The 17,707-nt window shown below is 50.2% G+C and overlaps 1 protein-coding gene across 2 annotated transcripts in view; it reads right to left on the reverse strand.

The window, feature by feature from the left end:
- Nucleotides 1–8,981: 8,981 nt before the first annotated feature.
- LOC116956075 (alpha-N-acetylgalactosaminide alpha-2,6-sialyltransferase 2-like) overlaps nt 8,982–17,707 on the reverse strand; it is a 42,933-nt gene continuing 34,207 nt past the window's right edge. For both annotated transcript variants that reach the window (XM_032977516.2, XM_076053912.1), the window contains exons 6-9: nt 16,845–16,948; nt 13,644–13,727; nt 11,105–11,204; nt 8,982–9,212 (exon numbers count right to left, since the gene is read on the reverse strand). In XM_032977516.2, coding sequence (XP_032833407.2) covers nt 9,036–9,212; nt 11,105–11,204; nt 13,644–13,727; nt 16,845–16,948 — 465 coding nt within the window. In that variant the 3' untranslated portion in view covers nt 8,982–9,035. The remainder of the gene's footprint in view (nt 9,213–11,104; nt 11,205–13,643; nt 13,728–16,844; nt 16,949–17,707) is intronic.

The following is a 17,707-nucleotide window of genomic DNA, read 5'->3' on the forward strand; positions in this document are numbered from 1 at the left end:
TGACGTCACGCAATTTTTTTTACTATTTTTGATCCCCTCCACCCAACCCCGTCGTCACACGGCGTCACAAAAAGTCAGACCCCCCCTCGAATATGACGTCACAAAGCTCAGCCCCCCCCCTTAATATAAAATGATATTTCCATTTTGAAGATAAAACATGCTTCAAATCGCTTTAAACTATTGTCATTGTAGTGCGTCTTTAATGTGGCGCTGCACTCTGATGTTGTAGGAGTGTTGTTATAACAATTAGTGTTGTTATAACAATTCTATATTTATTTAAAGTTGTGCATTTTGATGTGACGTCATATTTCTCAACCCCCCCCGCCCTCGTCACACATCGTCACAAATGTCTAACCCCCCCCCCCCAAGTGCGTGACGTCATTTATGGACGACCCAGCTAGCAGCGTGGAGGCTGGGGTCCAAATTGATGAGTGAAATCAGACTCCCACACGGTAACACCCAATTTGCCACTTACGTGTTCCCAAGCCAGTTATTAACGTGGTCCATTCATGGTTGATTATCGACTTCCGTCACGTAAGTGGCAACTGGCTGGGCCAGTTTGAGGCTGGGCTTGCATCTGTGTTGAACTTCTTTTGCACCGTACGCAGCCTCATCATCAGCTAACTCCAATATGTACATCTTAACACGTATTCTTGGTTCTTTCGGTAAAGTCACGTAGAAGGGAAACAATAAAATAATAATAAAAATATAAAACAATACAATTCTCACGACGTTTCGACTGCAACACAAGCAGTCACTTTTTAAAAAAAATTATTGTTGTGGTTTTCACACCTGATGATGATTGCTTGTGTTGCAGTCGAAACGGCGTGAGAATTTTATTGTTTTATATTTTTATTATTTTTTTGTTTTATATTTTTATTATTTTATTGTTTCCCTTCTACGTGACTTTACCGAAAGAACCAAAAATATGAATCCCTGCAGTCACGAAAGCTTTAAATCAAAATCTTAACACCTATTTTATTGCCAGAAAGGGTGAAACCTATTCTAGTTTTTTTCATACTTTGATGCTGGCAAAGTGGTCCCACGATATATCGGATATACTGTCGCTATGATTAGATTTCCAAAGTACCTTCGTTACAGTGCAAAGGTTGTGTTTATAATTTAATAACACGTTTTATTGGTAGAATTAAGTGAGTTGGTTCCTACCCCCCCACCCACCACCCCAATCCACCAGACAGATTGTGTCACGGTGCTGACACTCGTGTCTCGCAGCAGGAAGGGGCCGAGGTTGGATTCCCGACTCGGGCGTCTATCTGTGTGTGGGGCCGTCCATAAATGACGTCACGCACCTGGGGGGGGGTGGGTTTGAGAAATGTGACGTCACATCAAAATGCGCAACTTTAAATAAATATAGACAACACGTTCTACTTAATTAAAATACTATTTAAGAAATGTTTTCCTCTACAACATCAGAGTGCAGCGCCACATTAAATACGCACTACAATGTGACAATAGTTTAAAGCGATTTGAAGCATGTTTTATATTTTGGTGGGGGGCAGTGCTTTGTGACGTCATATTTGAGGGGGGGGGGGGTCTGACTTTTTGTGACGCCGTGTGACGAGAGAGGAGGGGGGAGGGGGTAAAAAAATCGTGCCACCAGCTTTCCCGCTTAATTTCCAGAGCTAAAAACAACAACAACAACCACCACCACCACAACAAAACAACCACGCAATGTAACCGGCGTCGACCAAAACGCTGAAAAGTGGCACTGCAGGTTACTCTGCAGCAAATCGCGGTCTACGGCACCAATCGAAGGCCCCTTGGCGATCTTACAGGTGGCCGTCATACAAACGCAGGTTGATCCGGACAATAATGACGAAGTTTCTTTCTCACGCATTTTGTTCCGGAAGTGAATTCATATTTTGCTCATGATATGTAATTTACAAAGTAATTTTTTAATTAAAATATCCCCCCCCCCACCCTTTGCCCCCACACCTAAAAAAAACTTATTAGTTACGTAATTTTTGTATGTTTCGGTAATAAGAACCATTTTGTATGAGTGGTATGTAGAGAGATAATTTTTTGCGTTTTTGTCAGCAGGGCTTGGGCGGAGGCTGGGTGGTTCGGGGAAATATTTGCATCGGCTGAGTGGTCCGCAGGCCAAACAAGTTTAAGAAACACCACTAGTACCGCCCTATTGGGATTACACAAAGTAATAGGATCAGCAGCAGCAGCAGAAGCAGCAGGAGAAGCAGAAGAAGCAGCAGAAGCAGCAAAAGAAGAAGCAGTAGTAGCAGCAGAAGCAGAGGTAGCAGCAGCAGAAGCAGCAAAAGCAGCAGCAGCAGAAGCAGCAGCAGAAGTAGCAGCAGAAGCAGCAGCAGAAGCAGCAGCAGAAGCAGCAGAAGCAGCAGAAGAAGCGTCAGAAGCGGCAGTGGCAGCAGAAGCAGCAGCAGAAGCAGCAGCAGAAGCAGCAGCAGCAGAAGCAGCAGAAGCAGCAGCAGAAGCAGTAGAAGAAGCAGCAGCAGCAGAAGCAGTAGAAGAAGCAGAAGCGGCAACAGCAGAAGCAGCAGCAGAAGAAGCAGCGGCAGCAGAAACAGAAGCAGAAAAATAAGCAGCAGAAGCAGCAGAAGCAGCAGCAGAAGCAGCAGCAGCAGAAGCAGCAGCAGCAGAAGCAGCAGCAGCAGAAGCAGCAGCAGAAGCAGCAGCAGAAGCAGCAGCAGCAGAAGCAGCAGCAGAAGCAGCAGCAGAAGCAGCAGAAGCAGCAGAAGCAGCAGCAGCAGAAGCAGCAGCAGCAGAAGCAGCAAAAGCAGCAGCAGCAGAAGCAGCAGAAGCAGCAGCAGCAGAAGCAGCAGAAGCAGCAGCAGAAGCAGCAGAAGCAGCAGCAGCAGCAGAAGCAGCAGCAGCAGAAGCAGCAGCAGCAGAAGCAGCAAAAGCAGCAGCAGCAGAAGCAGCAGCAGCAGCAGCAGAAGCAGCAGCAGCAGCAGAAGCAGAAGCAGCAGCAGAAGCAGCAGAAGCAGCAGCAGCAGAAGCAGCAGCAGCAGAAGCAGCAGCAGCAGAAGCAGCAGCAGCAGAAGCAGCAGCAGCAGAAGCAGCAGCAGCAGAAGCAGCAGCAGCAGCATCACTCCCCGCCCCTGCCGGGAACACTCGGTAGGGCCCTCTCCTTATTACCAAGTCTTGAGACTCGACGAGGCCTTCCTGGGTAACCGAGCGAATCCCTCCGGCGCTGGCTGTCAACCGTTTGTCCACTCATTGTGCACCTACCCAAAATAAGTTAAAGGCAAAGATTCCACCCCCATCCAACCCCCCACATGTACCTATACAGGCTGTTGGAGAAAAGTGCGATGAGCTAAACTTAGCTAGGTTTTATTTTACCAGGTAAGACCCCCCCCCCACCTCCCCCACCTGAGCAACACAGCTCTTTGTCAGAAGCGACCACCCTATCACAAATGATCACTCAACGAAGTGGCTTATCTCGCGGAAATGTATAGCGGCCAAACACTCTTAAACGACGATTCTAAATACGGAGGAAAAACCGGAGGACCCCGGGTGAAAGATATCCACGCGACCACGGGGAGAGAGACACGCAAACTCCAGATATACAGCAGCAGGCGTCAGGGTCGGGATCGAACCCACGACCTCCTGTAGACCAAGCGAGGTAGTTAACATCTCCTAGCCACTATGATGATGATGAGAGAGAGACACCGCAAACTCCAAATATACAGCAGCAGGCGTCAGGGTCGGGATCGAACCCACGACCTCCTGTACACCAGGCGAGGTAGTTAACATCTCCTAGCCACCATGATGATGATGATGAGATAGAGAGACGCAAACTCCAAATACAGCAGCAGGCGTCAAGGTCGGGATCGAACCCACGACCTCCTGTACACCAGGCGAGGTAGTTAACATCTCCTAGCCACTATGATGATGATGATGAGAGAGAGACACCGCAAACTCCAAATATACAGCAGCAGGCGTCAGGGTCGGGATCGAACCCACGACCTCCTGTACACCAGGCGAGGTAGTTAGCATCTCCTAGCCACCATGATGATGATGATGAGATAGAGAGACGCAAACTCCAAATACAGCAGCAGGCGTCAAGGTCGGGATCGAACCCACGACCTCCTGTACACCAGGCGAGGTAGTTAACATCTCCTAGCCACCATGATGATGAGATAGAGAGGCGCAGACTCCAAATACAGCAGGCGTCGTCCGGGTGGGGTCGAACCCACGACCTCCTGTACACCAGCCGGGGTAGTTAACATCTCCTAGCCACCGTGATGATGATGATTGATGAGATAGAGAGACGCAAACTCCAAATACAGCAGCAGGCGTCAAGGTCGGGATCGAACCCACGACCTCCTGTACACCAGGCGAGGTAGTTAACATCTCCTAGCCACCATGACGATGATGATGATGAGATAGAGAGGCGCAGACTCCAAATACAGCAGGCGTCGTCCGGGTGGGGTCGAACCCACGACCTTCTGTACACCAGGCTAGGTAGTTAACATCTCCTAGCCACCGTGATGATGATGAGAGAGAGACACCACAAACTCCAAATATACAGCAGCAACAGGCGTCACGGTCGGGATAGAACCTACGACCTCCTCCATACCAGGCGAGGTAGTTAACATCTCCTAGCCACCGTGATGATGATGATGAGATAGAGAGACGCAAACTCCAAATACAGCAGCAGGCGTCAGGGTCGGGATCGAACCCACGACCTCCTGTACACCAGGCGAGGTAGTTCACATCTCGCGAGCTCCTCTGAAGGCCGACACTGACGAACGAGAAGGGGGGTGGGGTGTGGTTCACGTTCGCGGCGATGAACTTGAAGATGTCCTCGACATGCATTCGACGACGAAGCGAATCGTACACGCGCTGCATCGAAGCAATCCTCCTTTTTGTTGTAAGTTATATTTTTTATTGATCCAATCACAGGTGGGAGGGAGGAAGGGGGCGGGGCTGTGTACAACTTCTGATCTCTGTCCTTTGGGGGAGGGTGGGGCGGCGAGTCAGTCTCATTTCAACCTCGATCGCGTAAACTCAGAGTCTGTGGAGTGGCATTCACGAGGAGGGCCACCCAGATCTGGGTGAACTCCCCTTTGCCGAGTCCTCGGTTTTAGACTCAGGCGTTCTCGAGCTGCTCGGGGGAGTGGGGAGTTATGCCAGAGGGTGGCTGAGAGAGGGGGGGGGCGTCCCCCCGCAACCCCCCTTTTAATTTACAAAAAGACAAAGAACGGAGGCCACCGATTGTGGTGTGATGCGTCCACGCGGGCAGTTTCTGCCGGTCGCACGCACGCACGCACGGACGGACGCTCTCTCCCGAACGGTGACAATTCCGCGGGGATAATTCGTAGCCCCCGTTGTCAATCCACTGCTGGATGAGAGGCTCGTCATGGAAGAGGTGGGGGGGGGGATAGATGCTGTTTGACTCCCATACTTCACCTCCACGCTCGTCGTGCTCCCCACCCCATCCCCCCCACCCCCCCCCCCCCCCCAGGAAATAATTAAAATGTAAACCCACCACTGATGTATTTGCGACGGCCTGGAATCACTTGGGTTTATTGCACGCCATGTAGTAAACCTATGCGTGACCGCGACCCCAACAACAGCAGCAGCAGTTACGGCAGCGGCTCAACAACTTATTTCCCCCCCCCCCCCCAACAATAATCCAGCAGTTACATCATTTCACATCGATTCCGACGCCGCGTTAATTACATTTTACATGTCTATTGAGACAGTCGTTTGGTCGCTTTTCATAGTCTAATAGCGGAGAGGTCAACGAACTCATTCAATGGTATGAACACGCATTGCTTGGCTGCGAACATCTTAATATGTGGAGGACTGCAGAGCTTGGCCGATCGTTTTGTGGTTCGTCAGCGATTGCGAGGTGCAATTTGCGCGGACGACGACGACGATTCGACACATTTTAAATAAATAAAAACAATCTTGATTTGAAGCTTTCGTGACTGCAGGAATCCATGCTCTTTGGTTATTTCGGTAAAGTCCACGTAGTAGGTATAAATAAAATAAATCACGACGTTTCGGGCGAAACACAGGCGCCCGAAACGTCGCGATTTATTTTATTTTATGCCTACGTGACTTTACCGAAAGCATCAAAGTGTATACAAAACAACAACAAGGTTTAAGCATTACATTAATCAGAATTCACCCAGTCTGTCCACACCACCACAACCCACCCAACTATAGGGACTGCTGATCACGCGATTTCGCCGTTGGCTGGCACGGTGGTGACACTCGTGCCAAGCACACAACACGTCCCACTGATGAAAAGTTACTCGAAAATGATTCAACGAGCAGTACACACGAAGATCCCCCCCCCCCCCCCGTGTAGCATTAACAGACTGGTTGGGGCAAGTGCTGTCAGCGAGCAGCGCCTATGAAGGCCGGAACGGTACACGAGGGGGTTGGGTGGCCAGCACCACGCCCGGCAGCCTTTTTCTCGCGAGTGGCGATGTTCACTGCTACCCACCGCTACTATACCAGCTACTCATTTGAGGCTGAGTCGACCTAGGGGAGGCCCAGGACCCGTTCAGATAATCGTCACGTGGTGTTGGCCGTGAGCGGGAATCGAACTCGGGTCGCCAGGTTCGTAGTTGCAGCGTAGCGCTAACCGCTCCACCACCGCTTCCCGGTACACAACGTAGCTGGCATCGGCCAGGACACATCCCAAGTGACTCGCAAATGACTCAAGTGGCAGTACAAACGGGCAGTAGCAGCAGCAGCAGCAGCATCATCACCGCCGCCCCCTCTACTTGTTCCAACTTGGCATGACCCCTCCTGAAAACGAGCATTGAGAGCTGGGGTGGGGCTCTCCTTGGGTCAACGAGCGCGCGCGGTGGCGACGATGCTGCCTGGACGTGTATACGTTGGACGACGCTGACACATTGGCACGCATCAGTCGTAATTTACATGATAGACTTTTACCACCACCCCACCTCCGCCGCTTCTGGTGTGATCGGCTCACAGTAACGGCATCACATTTACCCCCCACCTCGTGGAGTAGAGCGGCGGTCCCCAACCTTTTCGGCACCAGGGACTGGTTTCGTGGAAGACAATTTTTTCACAGACCGGGGGAGGGGGGGGGAGGTTCATCATTGGGTCTTTTCCCCCTTTCAAAAGAAGCTCTCCAGCGACGTTTGTTGTTTTTTTTTTTACTCATTTTGGCTACTAGGGGTTAGCTCGTGGGCTTACCAGAACTGTGACCGAGACTGAGCGCGCAGCGCGGGAAAGAGGCGCGGACGGAAGTGGTCAATGAAATCATGGGCGGGCCACGTGCTGACTAAAATAAGTGTCGCATTCTGACTTCTCATAAGGAGCGCGCAAGCGAGATCCCTCGCGTGCGCAGTTTACAGCAGGGTTCGCGCTCCTATGAGAATCTAATGCCGTCGCTGATCTGACAGGAGGCGGAGCTCAGACGCTAATTAGAGCGATTGGGAGCGGATGTCAATACAGATGATGATGAAGCTTCATCTGTCAATATAGATGATGATGAAGCTTCGCTCGCTCGCCCATCGCAACTCTGTCTGTCGCCCGGTGAGCTCTGTCTGTCGCCCGGTGAGCACGGTGGGTGTTGCAATTACCGGCGAAAATGTCACGGCACTTCGATAGGTGTAAACGTCGCAGGTTTACTCTCCAACACACAAGCGCACACCTGCCAAACCCTTATCAGTGCCCTACCTTATTACAGACCCTGTGACACTTAAAAATCTAAACGTTCATCCTACAAAGTCCCATTACAAGGGGAAAACACAAACAAATATAAAATAAAATGTTGCCAGTATTGAAACGGCTGTACGCCGTATGGACCTGAAAACTCAATTTCACTGGACAAGAATATGATTAAACCGTATGGGTTGACAGGTGTGAAGTCATCGTGCAAATACACTACTAACGATGTAAACCTCTTTTGTCATTACTTAATAAAATACCGTTAAGTTGCTCCCCACCCCCCCCCCGTCCCCCCCCCCAATTACCTTATAAAATATTAATTGAAAATAATGAATTTTTTTTCCAACTTTAAAATTGTCAACAAGCTTTAAAGGCATCAGCGTTTCCCTCGACTTCCCTCGAGAGTCTTAATAAATAGGTACTCTGCGAAAATGCGAGTGCAGGGTTTACGCGTGTACGGTCCTTTTGGCAATCCACTGCTGGCAATCTCCTACAGCATGGGATAGAGCATGGAGTTGAGCATGGGATAGAGCATGGAGTTGAGCATGGAGTTGAGCATGGGGTCGAGCATGGAGTAGAGCATGGGGTCGAGCGTGGAGTCGAGCATGCATTCAAAATTGATATTATTTCTCTTGATTCCTGATCCATAACTCCTTAAATGCCTTAAGAGCACTAAAATGCCCAGGATAACCTTATTCGACACACCTACTTAAAACGGTTATCCTGGGTGTGGCATGACACAGCCGCTGTAAACTATCAAAACTTACTCCTCCATATTTCAGTCCCCTTCTCTCACTTTACCGTGTCAGTTTTGGCTGCCTTCCAGCTTATCTGCAGTTTCCCCACGCCTCCGTGTATGAATCTGCGAGCGTTGCAAATTCTCCAGCGTTTTGAGAGGCAATAAAAACACTACGAAACTCATTTTTTTTGTTACATTAAGGCCACGGCATGTGCTGGTCTCCAAGACTCAAGGCCAAGCCTAAACTCCACCGACTTTGTCGGAGGATGAATTCTAAGGAAAGGAAAAAAATAAGTCTTGAGACTCAGCGAGGCTTTCCTGCTTAAGCAAGCGGAATCATCGTAACAATAAGAACAATAATAATAATAATTAGGGCTTCTAAACACCGGATGAACCGCGTCCTGGCTGCGAGGCACTTTGGCAGACCGCTCCACGGTGAGCGCCGTTTTGCCGGAGACGCCCCCTGAATCCACCCGCCGCTCTGCCCTTCCGCCTCCGAGCCCGGCTCCGTCGTCCGCGGGAACCGACCTCCGGGATAACCGCGGCGATGCGGTGCTCCGTGTCGGGCCCCAACCCCCTCCCCCCCCCACCCCCCTCCCCACCTAGCCCACCACTTCTCAGCACGCTCGCAGTTCGTCGTGCGTCAATCGCCCTTTCCCATGTAGAGTCGGATCATCTTGGACTTGTGCAGGCGTGCCCACAGCGCCAGCTCCAGCTTCATGTCGTGGTTGGCTACGAAGGGCACGGCGTGCTTCACCTTGTCGTAGTAGTAGCACGAGTACCTGGTGTAGTCCTCGGTCAGGAATCCGTAGGCGTCCACCTGCGGGACACGGACGCGCGATCACGACAGCGGCAGCAGCAACGGTGACGACAGCGACGAAAGGGAACAAGGCCACCAAACAGCCGTCATTCCGCCACGTGACCGACGGCGATGTCACCACGGCGCCTGTGCCAGGCGAGGTGCACTTTTTAGGCCGTCACGTGATGTGTCGAAGGTTTCGCTGACACAGGAGACCACGGGACAGACCCAGCAGGTGCCATGGGTTGACCGATGGAGATGACTGGCTGATGCACCAACTGTGCCCCCCTACTGTGCCAACTTGCTGCATTTCAGCCACCAGGCACTCCCCTCATTGTTGTGAGCGTCACTCCTCTGCGCTCCATTGTTGTTGGAAGACATCTGCCTCCGACTGCCCAGTAGCAGCGTCCTTCATGAGCCTCCTCCATGAACGCTGATCTTGACACAAGTGGTACCAGTCTTCGGTAAGTCCACTCAGCTCCACATCCTCCCGTACCGCATCTGTCCATCTCTTCTCCAGGCCGTGTCGTGCCCGTTTAGCCCCCTCTATCTGGCCATATAGAAGCTGCTTGGGCATGCGGTGGCTGGGCATGCGGGCTTCATGACCCAGCCTATCGCGCGAATCGACCCAACCGTTCAATAACGATTCATCCTCATCATGACTGAGGCCTGCAATTCAATGCAATAATCGATTATTATCTTATATAGATGTATATAGCGTCTTAAGAGCCCAATGCGTTTTCCAATAATAATAAAATTGTACATTAGATGATAGTGGTTTAAATAAATAGTGGGGTTGTTGTTCTTCAAAGTGGCTGTTTGGTGACGGTTAGGAGGACAGGTGTGAGTGGTTAAGGAGGGGTTGGGGCAGTGATAGGGTTGGTAATAGGGGTGGTGATAGGGGTAGGGGTGATTATGGGGGTTAACTAAACTATTTATTAGTTTACCAGGTAGGGCCAACTGAGCTATACAGCTCTTTTACAAAAGGGACCTGTCCACAAAAACAGCTCAACGAAGTGGCTGTGTTATAATGTGGAAATGTAAAGCAGCCGTATACGCTGAGAGCGTGATGTTGATTCTAAATGTGGAGGGGGGGAAAAACAAACCGGAGGACCCAGAGAAAAATATCCAGGCGACCACAGGGAGAGAAAACAACACGCACACTCCAAATATAGAGCATGTATCAGGATCGGGATCGAATCCACGACCACCTGTACACCAGGCGAGGTAGTAAACATCTCCACCATGGCGTAAGGGTGGTTTGCGATAGGGGTAGTTATAGGGGTTGGGGTAGGCCTGGTTGTTACTGGGGGGCCAGGGCAAGGATCAGCAGGAGGATAGGCAAGGGAGGGAAACGGAAGCAGGTCAGTGCAGATGATTGATTGAGCATTCTTCACTAATTTTCAGGGTGGGTGGGGTGGTCTCCGTAAAGGAGCCGCCACTAAAGCCCTCCCAGTGGTCCGCCAGGGGCCCGCGGGGCCTCGCGATGAAGAGCATTGGGGGTTAGCCGCTCCGGGGAGTGCCAATGTGGCTCGGAGATGTTGGTATACAGGAGGTCGTGTCTTTGACCCCGACACTGACGCCTGCTGTATATTTGGTGTTTGCATGTCCTTCTCTCCTCGTGGTTGCGTGGGTTTTTTCTTTACGGGGCCCTGCGGTTTTTTCACCCCTCCACGTTTAGAACCAACATCAAAGCATTGTAGAGTATGTCGGCTGCTGTGAATTTCCACGTGATGATGATGATGATAAGAAGAAGCCGCTTCGTTGCGCTATCGTCCGCGATGGCCAGGTCGCTTCTGAAAAAGAGCTGCGTAGCTAAGCGGAACTTGCGCTTGGTAAAAAATAAATAAAAATAGTTTTAAAAAAAGTTTAGTTATTAAAAAAAAATGCGTTTAGTTTCGAGAGCAGCTCACCACGTCACAGGTGTGCAGTGCAGTGAGCAGCATCATGGCTCCCGTGCTGGGCCTGTAGATCACGCGGAGACGCCCCTTGAGCCGCGAGGACATCATGAACCTGTGGGGGATGAAAAAAAAATAACATCGCAGTCGTCATTGTGACCGATGATGTCTGAATTGGTGTGTAATAGGTAGGGCACTGACAAGGGGTTGACAGGTATGGTTCCATACAGCGTAAAGCCGTTTCAATAAGGCGCAAAATAAATGTGTGTCTATTTGTTTGTGTTTCTCCCTTGCGGTGGGAATTTGTAGGACGAACGTTGAGATTTTTAAGGGGCACGGGGTGACCAATAAGGTCTGAATTGGTCTGTAATAAGGTAGGGCACTGATAAGGGGTTGACAGGTATGTATTAATTCTATATTTGAAGCTTTCGTGACTGCAAGGATCCATACTCTTTGGTTATATTCGGTAAAGTCACGTAAAAAACAAGCAAAAAATAAAAACAATTAACGACGTTTCGGCCACAACACAAGTGGCCTTCATCAGGTGAAGGGACCAGACTGTCTAGAGAACAGCGCTGGAGTGAACACAGCCAAGCTCAGACCGCGACCTTTACTGTGTGAGAGGAAGCAGAGCGCCTTGACAAAGGAATTCATCATGCTGAGTCCGCCAATTAAATGCTAATTTTTATGCTAATTCCTTTGTCAAGGCGCTCTGCTTCCTCTCACACAGCTTAAAGGTCGCGGTCTGAGCTTGGCTGTGTTCACTCCAGCGCTGTCCTCTAGACAGTCTGGTCCCTTCACCTGATGAAGGCCACTTGTGTTGTGGCCGAAACGTCGTGAATTTTTATTATTTTTTGTTGTTTTTTACGTGACTTTACCGAATAGAACTAAAGAGTAGGTATGTATTAGTGTAGTGTATAGTGTAGTGTATAGTGTAGTGGTGAGTGTCGTGGTGAGTGTAGTAGTGGTGAGTGTACAAGTGGTGAGTGTACTAGTGGTGAGTATAGTGGTGAGTGCAGTAATGGTGAGTGTACTAGTGGTAGTGGTGAGTTTCTCTCCTTGCGATGGGACTTTGTAGGACGGACGTTGAGATTTGTAAGGGGCACCGGGTGCCAATAAGATTTGAATTGGTCTGGAATAAGGGGTTGACAGCTATTCCCATGTGTGCGGTGGACTGGTCACTCAATAACCACTGTGGCTAGCTTTCCTTTCATTGCTTTCCTATTTTTGTTTTGCTAGAAGGGGGGGGGGGCTGGGATAGATTCGCAATTCGGGTGCCTTTACGCATGTGGAGATGTTAACTACCTCGCCTGGTTTACAGGAGGTCGTGGGTTCGATAACCCGACCCCGACGCCTGCTGCTGTACATTTGGAGTTTGCGTGTCTCTCTCTCTCCCCGTGGTCGCGTGGAGTTTTTAATCTACTTGTTCCTCCGCTTTTCCAACCCACCACATTTCGAATCAACGTCACCACGCGTTCAGAGCATTTGACTGCTGCTAAAAATGTCCACGTGACTGATGACGATGATGATGATGATAAGCCACCTCGCTGAGCTATCAATGATCTACGTCGCTTAGCAGTGGGCCTTAGATGGTAAAATAAAATAAAAAAAGTTTTCTCTCTCATCCTGTTGTGCGTGCGAGTTGCTTTCCATGCCGGGCAGTTCACCGGCATTGCCAAGAAAATAATCAAAACCCACGCGTAAAATAAACAAACTATCGCCCGCCCCACACCCTCCCCAACTGCAAAAATATGGCAGGTGACCTACCTGATCATAAAAACAAAAACCAAAGTCTTTGAAGATGGGGTCGAGACCCTTCTTTATTAAATGCTCTCATTTCATTTGTTGCTGTGCACATGAACAAAAGCGCCCGCTCATGGGGTGGAGTTTGCAGGGGGATTGAGGGGAGGGGGCATACACCCCACCCCAAGATGGACACCTTTGTGAATTTTTTTTGTAGTTTGCAGTTAAGATTAAACTAAATTATTGATTATATTTGCCCGCTGCTGAGAATGCGAGGGATAAAGTGGGTGGTGGGTGGTTGGGTGGTTGGTTGGGTGGGTGGTGGGTGGTTGGGTGGTTGGTTGGGTGGGTGGTTGGTTGGTTGGGTGGTTGAGTGGTTGGTTGGGTGGTTGGGTGGGTGGTTGGTTGGTTGGGTGGTTGGTTGGGTGTGTGGGTGGTGGGTGGTTGGATGGGTGGGTGGTTGGTTGGGTGGTTGGTTGGGTGGGTGGGTGGATGGTGGATGGGTGTTGACAGCCCAGGGAAGTGGTAGTGAGGGGAAATAAATCATCTATTGTCTAATTTACATGGGAAAAATCGCTCCTGGAGAACATTCATGCTTTGCTGTTGTTGTAGTAACAACACAGGGGGAGGGCGAGGCGGGGGGGGGGGTACGATTCCCAGCTTGTATGGCGGAGGAATAAAGTGGGGGGGGGGCGGAAGAGTAAGCCGGGGGGGGGGGGCCGAACGAGACCCTCCCGAGTGGAACGGGCAGAGCAAAGCTTCAACAAGTTCAATAAAAAAAGTTGAAACAAGGATTAAAAAAACCTCAAACCTGTTCCGTAGGTAGCGGGAGAAATCGGGATGGAGCATTTTGAACTTCTCCGGCCCCGGTTTGCTGCCGAAGAAGGTGGGAGGTCTGCGAGACGCACGCGGGAGGGGTTGGTCATCCACCAACACCACCAGCAGCACCACCAGCACCACCACCAACACCACCAGCACCACCACCAGCACCACCACCAACACCACCAGCACCACCACCACCAGCACCACCAGCAGCACCAACACTACCACCAGCACCACCAGGAGCAGCAGCACCACCAGCAGCACCACCAGTAGCAGCACCAGCAGCACCACCAGTAGCACCACCAGCAGCACCACCAGCACCACCATCAGCACCACCAGCACCACCACCAGTAGCACCAGCAGCAGCACCACCAGCACCACCACCAGCAGCACCAACACTACCACCACCACCAGCAGCACCACCAGCACCACCAGCAGCAGCACCACCAGCAGCAGCACCACCACCAGCACCACCACCAGCAGCAGCACCACCAGCACCACCACCAGCAGCACCACCAGCACCACCAGCACCACCACCACCACTACCAGCAGCACCACCAGCACCACCACCACTACCAGCAGCCACACACACAGCGCGGATAGGACGTGCCACACGAGGTGAGGGGGCAGGGGGGGGGGGCAAAGAAGCACTGCGAATTGATCGTGCTACTGCTGACAGGCAGATTTCCCCGCACATCACTCACCACTAGTACACTCACCACTAGTACACTCACCACTAGTACACTCATCACTACACTCACCACTAGTACACTCACCACTAGTACATTCACCACTAGTACTACACACACTCACCACTAGTACACTCACCACTAGTACACTCACCACTAGTACATTCACCACTAGTACTACACACACTCACCACTAGTACACTCACCACTAGTACACTCACCACTAGTACACTGACCACTAGTACATTCACCACTAGTACTACACACACTCACCACTAGTACACTCACCACTAGTACACTCACCACTAGTACCCTCACCACTAGTACACTCACCACTAGTACTACACACACTCACCACTAGTACACTCACCACTAGTACACTCATCACTAGTACACTCACCACTACTCTCAAAAATACACTCACCACTAGTACACTCACCACTAGTACTACACACACTCACCACTAGTACACTCAACACTAGTACACTCACCACTAGTGCACTCACCACTACACTCACCACTAGTACACTCATCACTACACTCACCACTAGTACACTCACCACTAGTACACTTCATCACTACACTCACCACTAGTACACTCACCACTACTCCACTCACCACTACACTCACCACTAGTACACTCACCACGAGTACACTCACAACTAGTACACTCACCACTACTCCACTCACCACTAGTACACTCATCACTAGTACACTCATCACTACACTCACCACTAGTACACTCACCACTAGTACACTCACCACTACTCCACTCACCACTACACTCACAACTAGTACACTCATCACTAGTACACTCACCACTACACTCACCACTAGTACACTCACCACTAGTACACTCAACACTAGTACACTCACCACTAGTACACTTACCACTACACTCACCACTAGTACACTCATCACTGCACTCACCACTAGTACACTCACCACTACTCCACTCACCACTACACTCACAACTAGTACACTCATCACTACACTCACCACTAGTACACTCAACACTACTCCACTCACCACTAGTACACTCACCACTAGTACACTCACCACTACACTCACCACTAGTACACTCACCACTAGTACACTCACCACTACACTCACCACTAGTACACTCACCACTAGTACACTCATCACTACACTCACCACTAGTACACTCACCACTAGTAAACTCACCACTAGTACACTCACCACTAGTACACTCACCACTACTCCACTCACCACTACACTCACAACTAGTACACTCACCACTAGTACACTCACCACTAGTACACTCACCACTACACTCACCACTAGTACACTCACCACTAGTACACTCATTACTACACTCACCACTAGTACACTCACCACTACACTCACCACTACACTCACCACTACACTCATCACTAGTACATCCACCACTACACTCACCACTAGTACACTCATCACTACACTCACCACTAGTACACTCACCACTAGTATACTCACAACTAGTACACTCACTACTACACTCACCACTACTACACTCACCATTAGTACACTCACTACTACACTCACCACTACATACCTGTCAACCCCTTATCAGTGCCCTACCTTATTACAGACCAATTCAGACCTTACTGGTCACCCCGTGCCCCTTATAAATCTCAACGTTCATACTACAAAGTCCCATCACAAGGAGAGAAACACAAACAAATAGACAACATTTATTTTGCCCGTATTGAAACGCCTCTACGCTGCATGGACCTGAAAACTCAATTCGCCTGTACCAAGGCCGTAGCCATGGAATCAAATTGGGGGGGACCAAATCTTCCAGGGGGTCTAGGGCCCCCCTCCCCACAGGAAAAAAAATCAAAATTTGACAACAAATTTCCTTCCATTTCATGTCTAAAATATTTTAAAATTCACGAACACTTGGGATGGACTTTTTTATTTTTTTATTTTTTTACAACGATGTCTAATAATGTATTGTATTCATTACATTGCTCTGATTTTTTTTTACCGTTTCTTGTTTCATTGTATGTAATGGCAGAGATTAGGAATTAATAAAGTAACAACCATAACCACAATCATATAAACAGAAATCTATTTTATAGCAATATATTGGGGGGGATATTTTGTGCATATTTGAATATTGGGGGGGATGTGTGTCTCCCAATATATATTATAATTACGGCCTTGGTTAGAACCGACTATGAAATCTGCGTGGACCTCGTCCCAGCGATCAAAATCGAGGGAGATCTCTACGCGGTGGCCAAACCCTTCAAGACATCCCCAGACCTGCACCTCTGGATGATGTCGTTCTCCGTCTTCGAGAAAAAAATTCTCAGCCCGCTTCTAAGCCCCTCCTGCAGGAGGGGCTTAGAAGCGGGCTGCCACCTGAAGGTGGCAGGAGAGGGGGACATTGTGAGCATATTATAATTCCGGCCTTGATTAAAGATGTATAAGCAGGGAGGTGTGGACCGCCACTCGATCGATGTGCACGTGCAAGGGGAACAGGAGGGGATCCTCACAGTTTGGAGCGGTCGCGTCCGTAGGCGACGGGCGTGTTGGTGATGGCGGCCTGCACCATCTGGTAGTCACGCACGCTGTCCGGGATGAAGACGTAGCGCGTCTCCTGCAACCGACAACGAGCGGCGTCACAGTCTCCCGCGACGTCACAATCTCCCACAGTGTCACAATCTCCTACAGTGTCACGCATCTCTCACAGTGTCACAATCTCTCACAGTGTCACAATCTCCCGCTGCGTCACAATCTCCTACAGTGCAACAATCTCCTACAGTGTCACAATCTCTCATAGTGTCACAATCTCTCGTGGTGTGACAATCTCCCGCGACGTCACAATCTCCAACAGTGTCACAATCTCCTACAGTGTCACGCATCTCTCACAGTGTCACAATCTCCTACAGTGTCACAATCTCCCACAGTGTCACAATCTCTCGTGGTGTGACAATCTCCCGCGACGTCACAATCTCCCACAGTGTCACAATCTCCTACAGTGTCACGCATCTCTCACAGTGTCACAATCTCCCGCTGCGTCACAATCTCCTACAGTGCAACAATCTCCTACAGTGTCACAATCTCTCACAGTGTCACAATCTCTCACAGTGTCACAATCTCCCACTGTCACAATCTCCCACTGTCACAATCTCCCGCGGTGTCACAGAGAGGGGTAGGGCTGGTAGGGGTACACAGACAGGGGTAGGGCTGGTAGGGGTACACAGACAGGGGTAGGGGCTGGTAGGGGTACACAGACAGGGGTAGGGGCTGGTAGGGGTACACAGACAGGGGTAGGGCTGGTAGGGGTACACAGACAGGGGTAGGGCTGGTAGGGGTACACAGTCAGGAGTAGGGCTGGTAGTCGTACACAGACAGG

The sequence above is a fragment of the Petromyzon marinus genome, chromosome 63 (assembly GCF_048934315.1).
Source record: "Petromyzon marinus isolate PM22_M1 ecotype Great Lakes invasive population chromosome 63, UKy_Petmar_22M1.pri1.0, whole genome shotgun sequence".
In the NCBI taxonomy this organism is placed as follows: Eukaryota; Metazoa; Chordata; class Hyperoartia; order Petromyzontiformes; family Petromyzontidae; genus Petromyzon; species Petromyzon marinus.